At 61.6% G+C, this 14,213-nt stretch overlaps 1 protein-coding gene across 1 annotated transcript; it reads left to right on the top strand.

Moving 5' to 3' along the window:
- Window positions 1-5,186: 5,186 nt before the first annotated feature.
- FEZF2 (FEZ family zinc finger 2) lies at window positions 5,187-7,174 on the top strand (the record flags this gene model as incomplete). The annotated part of the gene is made up of 4 exons (XM_082321221.1): window positions 5,187-5,984; window positions 6,085-6,219; window positions 6,313-6,445; window positions 6,912-7,174. 4 exons carry the CDS (start codon window positions 5,187-5,189, stop codon window positions 7,172-7,174), a joined length of 1,329 nt encoding a protein of 442 aa, XP_082177347.1.
- Between the last annotated feature and the right edge of the window lie 7,039 nt (window positions 7,175-14,213).

Here is a 14,213-nt window from a genome sequence, read left to right as displayed (position 1 = left end):
CCATTCCTGTTGACAGGCAAACTAGAATAGGCTCTGGCTCACTTTCTCCGAGCTGCGGAAGGAGGAATGAGCCGAGAAAAGAGTTCATTCAATTGCTTCTGTTTGGCAGCTCTGCAGGACTCTCCGCATAGACAGAAAGAGATGTGGCAAGTAAGGAGTTGCCATTTTTAGAATTACATAAGCCAGTTTGATTGCCATCGAGGCACTCTGTGCAGCTCCTGCCACGGTGCCCTGCCGGTTGCTCTGCAGTGGGGCTAGATTTCAAACAGCTTTAGGAGCAGGTCAGATACCAGCTCTTAAGATTAGACTCGGGTTAAAAATGTCGATGTTACCCCTGCCATCACTGACAAAGGCGACCAGCACAGCCATGCAAGGACTGTGGGCCAGCACGCTTCCAAAATCCCACTAACTGCATTTGCTCTGGGACCCATGCAGTGCTCCAAAACCTAGCTCCCCAGTAGTGTTTCATTATGCCAAAAAAAAAAAAAATCTAAATAAAGTAAAATTATCTGCCTATGTATGCGCAGTAACGTGTACATAACTCGGTGAACGGGCTGAAAAAATAGTCTGGAGGGACTCAATGCCTCTGCTCCAGCCAAGACGGCCTCGCCATGCACTGCCCCTGCCCTGGGCACAGTCACGGCGGTCCCCGTCGGGTGACACGGCAGCGGGGTCACTCCACCGACCCTAAGGGTCCTGCAGGATGAGAGGGGCTGCCCGTGGGGGCTGAGGCGCTGGTACTGCTCCCGTTACGCAAGGTACCGTAGTTTCAAAGGGGTAACGGGAAGGAGACAAATGGGTAACAAACAGCCCCCTCTTCACCCAGCCCCAAACTTTGCTATCCTGATTTCCCCATTCATTGCTTGCTAATTAGTCCAAAAAGCATCTGCCTCTGACCTCTGCGAACTGAACTCCAGCCAAACACCTTGGGGCCATCCCCGGGCAGCGCTCTGAGGGTGTAATTGCTACCTTGCACCAAGCCAGACCCAAACCCAGGACGGTGGGGCCGGGGCCCAGGCAGCACCGCAGCCCAGCTCTCCTCCCAGCCCGACCCTGGGCCCCTCCGCTGCACCTTGCACCAGCCACGAAGCTGCAAAGCCACTCCAGAAGCTGCCCCCCCCGGCTCACAAACGGCAGCCCCGTCCTAAGTGCTTGGGTTGGTGGCTTGCCCCGTCGTCCATCACCTTCTGCTATTAAAAAAAAAAAGTATTAAAAAAAAAAAACTATAAAAAGGAAAGCAGCATCGAAATCAAAGCCACCATTTCAGAGAGATCGAAGCATAATGCTAATAACTTTCGGCAGCTTCCACTGTGGAGTTTAAGCAGCTGCCAAGTTAAATAACGAGGAGGATCCTAAGTTACCTTCCAGTGGACCATAAATGCTCAGCGCCGACCGCCGGGGCGGGGGCGGCCCGAGGGGCGCGGGAGCCGGGCCGGGCCTGCGGGGCCCTGCGCTGCCCGCCCGGCCGGGACCCAGCCGGGAGGCGCCCCCGGGACGCCCCGCCGGGTGGCTCCGGCCCTCGGGGGGCGAAAGGGAAACCCCCGCCCGTTTTCGATGTCGGCGGCCGGGGAGGGTTTGGGGCCGGGGCGGCCGGGCGCCTGTGGGACCAGGCGATGCAAAGCGGCGGGCGGTGAGCCCCGGGGGGGGCCCGGCCTGCTCCGCGCAGGGGCCGGCCCGTCCCGCCCGGCCCGGCCCCGCAGTCGTTTTCCTCAGGGGGGATAAATACTAAAATAAAAAACAACGGCAGGAGCGATCGCGTCTGCCTTGCGGGAGGCTTTGCGGCGTGCGCCTTCCAGAGAAAAATCCGCAAACCGTTTCTCCCCTCCAAACGTCGGGGGTGGGACGGGGTGGTGAGGGATTAATACCCCACGGGAGACCAGCCCCCACGGGGGAGGCAGGGAGCGGCGGCGCGGAGCCGGGACCCCGCAGCCCGCCCGACGTGCAGCCGCTCCTGCCCCCCAAGCCGGGCTGGCCCACCGCGGCCCCCCGGCCCCCTTCAGCGCTGAGAGGGGCGAAGGGAGGGCGGCGGGCAGGGGCAGCTGTCTCAAAGTCAGTCATTTGTAATATGCTCGCCGGAACAGCAGAAGTCGAATCGATAGAGACAGCCTCCAGCTGTGCCTAAACCTGCGATTTCAATTAAAATACTGAGCTCCGATGCCCGGGTCTTAGCTGGGGTCCCAAGGCGCTGATGCGCAAGGCGTGCGGTACCCGGCTCCTCGCCGGCCGGGAGGCGACGGCCCGGCCCCGGAGCCGGGCACCGGCCTGGGGCTCGGCGGGGGCTCGTTGCGGGCCGCGGGGAGGAGGCGGCGGCCCCGGGGTCGCTGCACCGGGTCCCCGCCGCCGCTCCTCGCCCCTGGGAGCCCCGAGGCCTGCGGGACCCGCTGCCCCGAGCGGGGCGGTGGGTGCGGAGCGGCGAGCCGGCAGCCCGCCCCTCGGCCGGGGAGGGAAAGGAGGGAGAGACCCGGGCCAGAAAGCAGCCGGGCCAGAAAACACCCCGGCAAGGACGAGGGCGGCGCGGGGAAGCTGGCAGCGAGCTCCCGGCCCCGGCTCCACAGCCCTCTTTTATCCTGCCCGAAATCATCTCGTTTACAGAAAATATTTGTTTGCACTATTAGTTGGTACTGGAGTTAATTACTCAACGTGTGAGCGGGGAGTAATATGGATAAAAGCAGCCCCAGTGTTTATTGTGTGGGTGAGCTGTTGAGCGGTGCTTGAATAAACTGCAATTAGGGTTAGATAGAGATTAATTAACATGTGAGTGGCAAGGTGTAAAATAGTTCCCAACCCTCCACTCAGTATAATCTGCAGGCGAGGAAAAGAAGTTTGTGGAGGCTAATTAAATACTTTGCTAAAGCCGGCGAGCCCCGGGAGCGAGCGGAGCCCAGCCGCCGCCTGCCCGCCGCTCGCTGCCCGGCGGAGGCGCGGGCCGGGCGGGCAGCGCCGCTCGGCTCGGCTCGGCGCGGCTCCGGGGGCCCGGCCGGGCTCTCCCGCCGCCGGGCACGGCTGGTGCCGGTGCCTGCGGCTCTCCGCCGCCCCGTCCCACCCTCTTCCCCCCAAAGCGGGACGGTTCCCCCCCTCCCTGCCCCGCACGCTGACCCATCCGACCCAGGCGGGGAGGACGCCAACACCCGACGGATGCTCCAGGCCGAGAGACCCCCCCCGAGGCGGGGTGTCCCCGGGGCAGGGCGCTCCCCTCCGCCCGCCGGCAGCCCGGGGCGGCCGCCGCTCTCAAAGTTTGTTTCTGGAGCGTGTTGTGGTCCGCAGGTGAAAAAGCCTGTCTGCAAACAGCCGGCAGCGAGCCGCCCCGGCGGGGAGAGGAGGCGCGGCTTTGTCCGCGCCGCACAAAACCCCCGAATTCCTCCAAACTTTCTTAGGCGTGCTTGGGAGGCGGAAAAAAAAATATATATAGGGGCCTTTTCATTGCTTGCTTTACCTCTGGCCAGGCTCAATCTAAACCCTTGGCTCCCCCCGCCCCCTCCTCCCCCGGATAATCCTCCCCTTTATTTTAGAAACACACAAAACCAGGTTCCACGCAGCGCTATAGTGGCTACAAGTGAAAGAGAATTGAGCGCCCTGAATCGCTGGGGGAAAATTGGTTGGGCTGAATAGCCGCGGCAGGGACGGGCGGCTAATCAGGGCCCGGGGAGGTGCCGCCGCGGCCGGGCCCCCCTAAAACAGGTGGACGCGGGACTCCCTCAATTACCGCGTCCTCGCATCTGAGGCTGCTGCAAATCCTCCCCTCCCGCATCAAGGCGTTTTAATTAGAGAAGAAACCCCGGCAGCCAGGCGCTATAACGTAGCGTCGCCTATTTTGGGGGGCGGGGGGGGGTGGGGAGGGGGGGCACGGCCAGGGCGGGGGGGGGAGGGCAGAGCCGCCCCGCTGCCCCCCGGGAGAGCGGGCACCTTTGGGGGCGACGATTTGCGAAATTCCCGTTCGCAGCGCTGGGGTCCTTTTTTATTATTATTATTATTTAATTTTTTTTTTAAGCAGCGAAAACCCAGCCCTGGACTCGACTCCCTCCGCGTTTATTTAAGGCTAATCACCAGCTACCCTGAGAGGGGAGGGGGGTGGAATTAAACTTAGTTTAATTAACATTAATACACTGTCCTAATTAATGGGTTGGCTATTAATTTATACATGCTGGGGAGGCTCGCAGATAAGTGACAATTTATTAATTATCTTCCAGCTCGGTTGCAACGGAGCTGATTGCAGATGGGTTGCCAAAATAACTCGAGCATGGTTGCGTGGTAGTTGCTTTAGGAAAAAAAAAATTCATTCTCCCCCTTCTTAAAAAAAAAAAAAAAAAAAAGAAGAAGAAGAAAGAAAAAAAACCCTCACGCTCACTCGGAGTGGCTCTTCTAACCCCAGCAAGAACTGGAGCACTCTTTTCCACCCAACTTGTGAATCGCACTTGCCTTCTAATTTGCCACATGCAAAACGATTCCTCTGCTTTGCAAGTTGCTTTTTAAGAAGGGAGAGAGAGAGGAAAAAACCCAGCTCGCACACGAGCGATTTGTGCGTCTTAAACTGGAAGGAAATTGTGCGTGGAGAGGGGGGGGCTCCTCTTCCTCTCTCTGCCCCAACCCACCGCGCTCCAGCCCGGCGCCTCGGCTCGGGGAAGATCCATGGTGGCATCCCCATGTCATTCTGCTCCAAGTGACTTCATGTGATGTCAGCTTTAAATGTACGAGACCGTGATCTGACGCTCAGGAAGATGTTTGCTATCAAAATGTGACTGTGGCCACACCGCGCTGCTTGGATGAGTCTGGCCGGCGCTGGGCAAAGGTAAGCGGTCCCCGGGCGAGCCCCGCCGCCCCTCGCCGTGCCCCCCGCCCCTGCCCCCGCGTGTCCCGGACCGCGGCCATCGGCGGGGCTGGGCCGGGTGGCATTGGGCTGGGGGAGGTTTTTCTTTTTCTTTCCTTTTTTTTTTTTTTAAATACTAACAAGGTCTAGCTTGCATGTTACTTTAGCGTGTTCCGCTTAATGAGCAGTAATCTGGTACCCTACGTGCCATTGTTCTTGGATATGTTCATTTGAATGTAAATAGGGAGGGGGTGCCGGTGGGGGGGGTGGGGGGAGAACAAGGTGCTTATTAAATTGATTTGTCTCCTGGCTTTTCTGGAATGCAGAGCCGAGAGCGGGAGCGAGTCGCTGCTCACACCAAGTTCCCGCACGGCGGAGCGACATGGCGAGCTCGGGGTCGCTGGAGACGGTCATGCCTTCCTCCTGCCCTCGGCACGACGGCAGGGCCGCCGCCGCTAACCCCTCCAAGACCCTGGCCTTCTCCATCGAGCGGATCATGGCCAAGACGTCGGAGCCCAAGCCAGCCTTCGAGCAGAGGCACGGCGGGCCGGGGCCGGAGCCGGAGCCGGGCAAGAAGCCGCTGAGCCTGTGCTCGCCCCTGCCCTGCGTGATCCCCATCCCGCCGCTGGGCTACGAGGTGCCCTCCAAGACTCTCCTCAACTACTCGGAGCTGTGGAAGAGCAGCCTGCGGGGCGGCGCGGGGCTCTGCAAAGCCAACTGCGGCGTCTGCTGCAAGGCAGAGCTCGCCCTGGGCCAGCCCAGCGGCCGGCTCATCAAGCCGCAGGTCATCCACCAAGCGGGGGCCGTCCCGGCCGCCCCCCGCTCCCTCTACTACTTCAACTACCTGGACGCCGCGTACCACCCGGCCGAGATCCTGCACGGACAGCTCTTCCCCGCCGGCCTGCTGGGCGCCCCGCCGCCGGGGGGGCTCTCGGCCCACCAGAAGCTTTTCCTGCTGGAGAACGCCAAGCTGGCGGGGCTGGCGGCCGAGAAGCTGCCGCCGCCGCCGCCCTTCGCCCACAAGGAGCGGCTGCCGGGACACCTGGACCAGGTGATGAAGGAGGCGGCGGCGGCGGAGCGCGGCGGCCCCCCCAAGGGCCACGCCAAGCTGGGGGGCGGCGGCGGCGGCGGGGCGGCGGAGGGCAAGCCCAAAAACTTCACCTGCGAGGTCTGCGGCAAGGTAAGGGGGGCGCCGGCGGGGGGCGGGGGCACGGGAGCGGGGTGGGGGGGTCCGGCGGCCCCGCCGTGCCTGACCCGGCCTTCCCGGCGCTTCCCCGCAGGTGTTCAACGCGCACTACAACCTCACCCGCCACATGCCGGTGCACACGGGGGCCAGGCCGTTCGTGTGCAAGGTCTGCGGGAAGGGCTTCCGCCAGGCCAGCACCCTGTGCCGGCACAAAATCATCCACACCCAGGTAGGTGGGGGGCAGGCGGGGTGCGGGAGGCGGCGGCTCCCCCCCCGCTCTCCCCGCAGCCCCCCTGACGGGCCTCTCGCCCCCCCGGTGCAGGAGAAACCCCACAAGTGCAACCAGTGCGGGAAGGCGTTCAACAGGAGCTCCACGCTCAACACCCACATCCGCATCCACGCCGGCTACAAGCCCTTCGTCTGCGAGTTCTGCGGCAAGGGCTTCCACCAGAAAGGTGAGCCGGGCCGGGCCGGGCCGGGCCGAGCCGGGCCGGGGGCCCCCGCGGGGCCCTCGCCCGTCATTAGCGGGGATTAAAGGCGGCGAGCCCTGCCCGGCCGGGGGAAGAGAGGGGCGCGGGCAGGGCCGCCGCCGCTCCCAATTACCTTCCCTCTAAGCCGGGCCGCATCGCCGGGGACTGCTGAGGGGTCTCCCTAAATGCTTTTTAAATGAGAGGTGCCGGGCCTTGGTCCTAATCCAGAGCCCTCCATTTGCCGCGGGTCACCGGGCTGACCCTGCCTCTCATTTGCGCCCTGCCAGTTGCGCGCTGCTCCGCGGTGACAGGGACCGAGTTTGACAAGGCGGCCGGGGGTGCGGGGGGGACACTTCCTAATGCCCCCCCCCGTCCTGCCCTGCCCGGCCTTACCTGTGCGGCCCCGGCACCCTCGGGTAACCCTCTCCTCCACCTTTTTCCTCTCTCGCAGGCAACTACAAGAACCACAAGCTGACCCACAGCGGAGAGAAGCAGTACAAGTGCACCATTTGCAACAAAGCCTTCCACCAGATCTATAACTTGACTTTCCACATGCACACCCACAACGACAAGAAGCCCTTTACGTGCGTCACTTGCGGGAAAGGATTTTGCAGAAACTTTGATTTAAAGAAGCACGTCCGAAAGTTGCACGACAGCGTCTCCAGCGCGCCGCCGCCGCCGCCGCGGGACCCTGGGCGCAGCGGGCAGAGCTAAGGGCCCGGCGCACCGCCCCACTCGGACCTGCTCCACCAGGCCAGCACTATTTATCCAAACCAGCCTTTCCTTCTCTTGTCTTTTCCCCAGCGAGCTCAGCCGCCGGTAGCAAGCGATCCCGAGCCGCAGTTGTATATAAGAGGAATCTTATTTAACGGCGCGTTGGGCCGCCGGAGCGGGCCAGGAGGGGCCGGGCTGGCCGCCCCCCGCCCGGCGCCAGGACAGCGCTCTTTATACGTGTCTGTAAATCTCCATTTTAAATGTACGCTCGAATAAGTGAGGAATATATATATATCTATATATATCTATCATGGGACAATAAACCGGCCCTTCGCAGGTGTCTCATTTCCCACCTCGGCCCCGGTCCGAGCGGGGGCCGGGCTGAACGGCGCTGTCTTCCCCCCGTGCAAACGCGGCTTTGCGGGAGCCCCGGGAGCCGGGCCGGCGGCGGAGAGCCGGGCCCTGCCGCTCCGGAGCCCGCCGGGCCCCGGAGGACACAAAACGAGGGCGGGAGGAGGGAACCGGGCGGCTTCAGCGGGCCGCGGTCCCCCCGGGAGCGGGGCAGCGCCGGTGCGGGCCGGGCCGGCGGGGCTGCGCGGCCCCGGACGGCAGCGCCGAGGGCGGCTCGGGGTTTCCCGGCGGCGGGGTCGGCTCGTCCCGGCTCGTCCCGGCGTGCTTCAGCCGCTCCCGAATGCCGATCTTCCCCTGCATGCAGATGAAATGATCTCGCGCTCGTTTTCCGAGTAATGACCCAAATTAAGAGAGAAAACACAGACCCTTCAAACCGCATTACATTAATCACTCCCAGCAGGCCTCAGAAACTCTTTTTGATCAGAATATGGATAATCAAGCACTTGGATTACACTAAATATTCCCTTCTCATCTCCCCCCCTCCCGCACTTTTAATATGCAAGTGTCTATTCCGGCCACGTCGTTAGGAACAATATTATTCTAGCGGAGCGAGGAGATGGAGCCGGCCGGGCGTGTGCGTGCTGCTGGGGCCGGGCTTGCCAATGAAGAGGGGAACGAGCGAGACACCAAAATGCCTGGGGACGGCGTGATGGGGAGTTCACCTTGCTCCGCTTAATTGAGTGGTTAAGTGGTGGGAGGCGAGGACGAGCACAGCTCACCGCCGAGCGCAGGGACGGGAGGCGACCCCTCGCTCCGCCTTTCTGGATTCATTATTCGGCCGCGGCGCTCCGCGCTCCCCCGGGAGCGGCGGGCTGGGGCCGGGGGCGATGGGCCCCTGCTCCCGCTGGAGGGACGGGGGCGATCTCGGAGTTTCGCGGGGTTTGCGTTTTGAAGTGCCAGAAGTAGCGTTTTGACGGTTCGGGTCGGGTGAGGAGCGGGAAAGGATGCCCGGTGATCCCGGCAGCGGGGAAAGATCGTGCCAGAATTTGTTAAAAGATTTTGGGAGAGTTTCAGGTTAAAAGGAAATTAAAAAAAAAAAAAAATTAAGAGAGAAAAATGCAAACCCCGTCGCCGTAAGTCACCGCTCTGGGAAACCCTGGGGGGAAACCCGTCCCGCGGGCGAAGGGGCCGGAGCTCAGCCCCGTGCAGGCGGGTCGCGGCCGCAAACCGCCAGCCGAGCCCGGCGCTCCGCCGCCGCGCCGGGCGGGCCGGGGGCAGCGGGAAGGGACCCCCCTCTCGGCGGGGCCGCTGCGCGGGGGGAGGCCGCGGCGGGCCGCGGGCGCGGAGGAGGGGAGCGGGGCGCGGCGGGCCGAGCGGCTGCGGGGCCGGTCCCGCTGCCGGGGCCGGGGGAAGCGGCGCTTCCTCCGCACCGCGGGCGCCGGGAGGAGGCCTGGGCCGGCAGCCGGGGGCCGGCAGCGGGAGCCGGGCGCGGCTGCGGGCCCCGCAGGCTGCTTCCCCAGCCCTCCCGATGGGCGAGAGCGGTGCGAAACCTGCTCCCGGGAAGGAGAGGGAGGAAGCGCGTTCTTTTCGCGTTTTTATAAAAAGCGACGTTGTTTACAGAGCCGTCTGTGAGGGGGGGAGCGGCATCCTCGGGGCACCCTGAAGGGCCGCGCCGGCCGCCGCTGGGCGGGTTTGGTCCCCTCGCCCCTCCGGGGGGGCGGCGGGCGGCCCGGGTACCGCTCCGGCTCCCCCCGCCCTCGGACGCGCCGGGAAGGGGCCACCGCAGCGCGGCGGCCGCCGGCCCCGGCCCCCCCGGGATCTCACCCGGATCCCGGCACACACAAGCCGCGGATCGCGGGGGAGGGGCGGCTCTGTCAGACACACACACGCCAGAGACTCCAATTATCTTCTCCCTCACAAGATGTTTCTGCTGTCCACGACTGCTCACACTTCGGCACTCTTGCCAGCAAGCCTCAATAATAACACAAAACCCGCACAGAACCCCCTCTCCCGGCGCCGCAGCCGCGCACACAACAGATTGAGCGGTGCCGGTGCCTCGGGGGGAGGGTTAGAGGTGCCTCGGCGCAGGGAGCGGCCTGCCAGCGCCGCCGGGGCCCCCCCGGCCCGGCCGCCGCCTCCCCGGGACCGGGCGCACCCAGGTGCGGCCCGGCGGGGCCCGGCAGCGCGCCGGGCACCGGGAAGCGAACAACCCAAAGGCAGCTGCGTTGCCCTTTTCCCTGCACTCCGCTCTCCAAACGTCTGAGCAACCAGTTTGCTGCTAGAAACATGTTAATTGCCAACGGAGCTCATTAAGGCATGCACATGCAAAACACAGCGAGGGAGATTAAATGGACAAAAGCGCAATAATGAACTGTCAACAATCGGACCCATCTACACGACCAGGAGCACTCAAGAATGAGGCATTTAGAGGCAACAAAGGATTGTCTGGGACAGGAAGAAAGGACGACCTAGACTTTTGTTTAGTCAACACAATTGATTACAAATGAGAGATTAACAGGATAGCTTCAGAGTTTTTTTGAAGGAGGCAGAAGAGAAAAGTCCAATTAAGTGCACCGAATGTTAACTACATTGATTTCCACGGCCAGCCCTAGAGAAATTCTCATTAAACCATCCCTGGCGATCCCTTTTGGAAAGTAATTTGTCTCCCTGATGGAGCAGAGAAAGGGAGCCGTGTAAAGAGAAAGAAGCGCTAGTTCTTGGCACAATGAGCTTAGGAGACACACTGGAAAGAGCCAAAGGGGGAGTTAATGAGCATCTGACAAGCCGCTTGGACCCGGGCCTGGAGAGCAGCGATGAAAAGATGGAATTGGCCAACAACTATTCTTTATATCAAACATAAAAAGGCCAATCTGAAACAGGGCTGCTCAAAGCTGGTGGGGAAGAAAAGAAAGGCCCCCACTGGGGGGTGGAGTGGAGGGCTCAACTGCCCCATTGGGACGGGGAAAAAGGGAAAAAAAAAAAAAGAAAAAAAAATAAAGAAATGCAGTGGCATGTCCCTCTCCCGAGCGAGCGGAGCTGCCGGACCTCGGCACCACCCCCGGGCCGGGCACGGCCGAGGGGCCCGGCAGCCCCGCCGCAGCCAGCGCAGGGGAACCGCTGCCACCCCGGCCCGGAGGCGTCTGCACAGCCTGGCCTCACCCCGCACCGCCCCCGGGAAAGGGGACCCCACACCAGCCCAGCTGCGTACAGTTTTAAGAGGTTATCCCGCAGAGGTAAATCACCGGGCAGCCCAAATCACAGCTGCCTGGCTCTCCCCAGCCGCCCCAAAACCCGCCCTCCTCCTCCCGGGGCTGCATTCGCCCACCGCTGCCGCTGCCCCGGGGGAGCGAGCACCGCGGAGGGCAGCGCACGGCACCGCGCCTCCTCTCCCCTCGTGTAGACACGGCTCGCTCGGAGGCTCTTAAATCAGATTAGAGCTCGTTAATAACAATTTTGGCTTAAGTCTGTATTGACTTAGGTTTAGGAATGGCTTAGCACTCTCGCTTAAGTCAACACTACGGCTAAATTGACACATGCCTTTCCCAACCCGCCGGGTCCCCGCGGACGCCCAGGTGCCCGCAGGACTTGTCCTTCTCCCGCTTTAAGCCGGTTTGCGGCAGCATTCCCGTTCTTTTTAAGCGAGCCCGCCGGGCCTCGAGCGTGCCGCCCGCCCCCGCGTGTGGCCCACGAGGGTCCCCCCCACGGAGGGGCTTCGCGGGCCCCGCCGCCTCCCGGGGCCGGGTGCGGGCATCGCCGTCCTTCGGATTCCCGCCCAGCCCCCGGCCCGCCCCCGCTGCCCCTGCAGATTTGGGCCCCGGGTACCCCCCGAGAGCCGGGGCTGCGCTGCCACCCGCGGCCCAGCTCCGCGGAGAGAGGAGGGGGCCGAGGGGAAGGCGGCCCGGCGGGGCCCGGCGCGGCCATCGCCCTTCGCCCAGCACCGACAGCGGCCACGGCCAGGGCTACCGGCTCCCGGCCGCCTGTGGCCCCGGGAGCAGCCGCCTGCGGGCGGGACAGCGGCTCCCCCCCGCGGGCTCCTGCCGGCCGATCCCACCCCCGGGCCAGCTTCGCCCCACGCTGTTCGCCTTCCCACCCCGCTTCTTGCTGCCGCCCTCCCCGCCTTCTCCCGAGCCGCCCCGGCCCTGCCCTCCCGCAGCACCCCACGCCATCACCACGGGGGCTTTGGTAAAGACACCTAAAGAGGGGGAAAAGCTCTCACCGGCTCACCCCTACCGTCCTCCCTGACTCTCCAGGCCACCCTTCCCCACCGTTTAACCCCACTCCTGGCCCACTCTCACCACTAACCCTGCCCAGGCCAAAGCCCCAAGCTCGCGTTATTCATATTTATCTCATTTACCTGTTGCAATTGCTTAACTGATTGAATCACGGGCAAAACGTGTCCTCAATTAAAAAAAAAAAAAAAAAAAAGAGGTGCATGTGGGCCTCCGTGCTCTGGGTTTCGGGGCAGGCTGCCTTTCCTTGTCCCACCCCGGGGCGGCGGGGCTCAGCCCGCAGGGACCCCGCGGCCCCCGGCTCCGGGAGCACCAACAGCCTGCAGCGTGGGGGGCTGAAACTCACCGGGGCTCTTAAACTCTGTAAAAATCTGCTTTAAAGTGGCTCCGGTAAGAGCGTGTTTTTGTCATGGAAAAGCCTCGTTGTCCCCAGCGGGGATGGGGACAAAATGCTGTCAAACAGGGAGCACAGGACAAGGGTCTGGTCCTAGAGTTTATAAACCCAAAACAACACAAAACTTGACTTTTCCTACAAATACTTGCACCGCAGGCTGATGAGTAAGGTTAACAGCGATCCGGTCCGGAGGCCGGAGTCCTTCCCGCCGCGGGGGCAGGGACCGGGCACCCCGGTAGGGCAGCACGGCGGCTTCGCCTCTCCCGGCTCCCGGCCGCGCCGCTCGGCGCAGCCCCGGCCCCGGCAGCGGTTCGGGGTGAGCCCCCAGCCCCGGCCCGCCGCGCTGCTCCGGAGCGAACCCCGCGCCCAGGGCCGCCGGGGATGGGCGCTTTCAACCGCTGGGAAGACCGAGGCCGCGGGAGCCCGGTGTTTCCCCACATCAGCGCCGCTGCCTCGCTGCGATGGGCACGATCGTCCTTTGTACACCGCGCAGAGAGCACCCGAGAGCTCCCGCGATCGCCTTCCCAAAGTCCCGTTAACTGTCTGATACTCCTTCTCCTGTCTTCCTCGCCGCTGCCAGTTGCCAAGATATTTCACATAAATAGAAGCTTTCTGATTTATAATCAGCCTCTTCCTTCTGATTCATTATGTTAATGAATTGAGATATTACCAACATTGGATTATCGCATCACTGAATGAATCCAGCAAAAGAAAGCTGATTATAGAGGAAAAAGCCAAGTGTAGCCGGAAACTTAATAAAAAGAAGCGTCCGAGAAATCGCGTAAAGCGGCTGCGGTTGTTTAAGCTCGGTCTGAACACCGGCCACAGCCGACGGGGGGATGCGACAGTTTCGTTCACATACACGAACCTTTTCCCTATGGATTTACGGGTTCGTTTTCCGCCGTTACCGTTACTACGAAGGCTTCCCAGGACGCAAACCCGCCGCCCAGAGCCTCCCTGGGAAGGCCGGCGGGGAGCGGGGACCCGCACCCCCGCTCCCCTCCCGCCGCCCCGCACCGCCCGCCCTCCCCCTCGCACCCTCCCCGCCGCCGCGGCGATCTCATGTCACACTGCGAAACGACACAGAAATGCCTTTTTTTTGCCCCCCCCTCCGTTTCAAACAGCCGCTTGGGCTGGGCTTTCCCCAGCTGGGAGCAGCCCTCCCCTCGGGCAGGCTCCGCGGAGCCCCGGAGCGGAGGCGAGCGCAGCCGCGGCCAGCTGCCGGGGAAGCGCCCAGGTTAGATCGCGCTTAACAAAGCTGCAGGCGTGTGGTTCGCTTAAGCAAATTATCCTCCGGAAGCTTTTATTGAGCAACAGTTAGAGCACCGTGAATGAAGCTATTGGGAACACTTACAAACTAAATGGGTAAAGAAATGCAAGTCTGGAAACCAAAATTACGTTTCCCGACACCGCTGTGAGGCAGGTACTAATTTACTGCGGCTTCAAGCTATGTAATTAGCCAAGGAGACTGTAATTTGCTTAAAGGACGGCAAATTTTTCCTTTTATTAATCTGCAATATATTTGTAAAATAATCTTACGGCAGCTGGCTCTGCTTGAATCTGTTTCAAAAGTGTGATGTAAATACCGTCTCACACTATTTTGTTGCCTATTAGGGCTTTCTGGTAGGTGATACGCCTGAGCGTAAGGAGAAAGAACACCACACATTTATTTTTAAGTAAGTTCATCATCGCTAGTGATAAAACTTATAGGAAGAAGCGAGCATACTTCCTATCCGTTTGCGTTAAAAACCAATGTATGCAAAGTCCCTCGAATGAAAAAGATACAACTGGAAGCCTCCATACACAGCGGGTACAATTTAGGGCATTTTCAAGAGCTGTTTCAGCTGTGTTTAAAAGGAGTAGCAAATGCCCAAATTAAATCACCCTATTTACGGCAAAGACAAAGAGCTTCACACAGCAGGAGGATGCAGTAGAGAACCGGGTTTTTTTCCCCACCTGTTTCCTTTGCAAGGGTTTAAGGATCTCTATCCATATCTTGGTAGTAACCACATATCTGAAGTAACTTAGCACACGGTTATTGTGAAACATTAGGATGAGTGCAAAT

The sequence above is a fragment of the Platalea leucorodia genome (genome assembly GCF_965183815.1).
Source record: "Platalea leucorodia genome assembly, chromosome: 9".
NCBI classification, from domain to species: domain Eukaryota; kingdom Metazoa; phylum Chordata; class Aves; order Pelecaniformes; family Threskiornithidae; genus Platalea; species Platalea leucorodia.
This window is presented reverse-complemented; position numbering and strand designations above follow the sequence as displayed.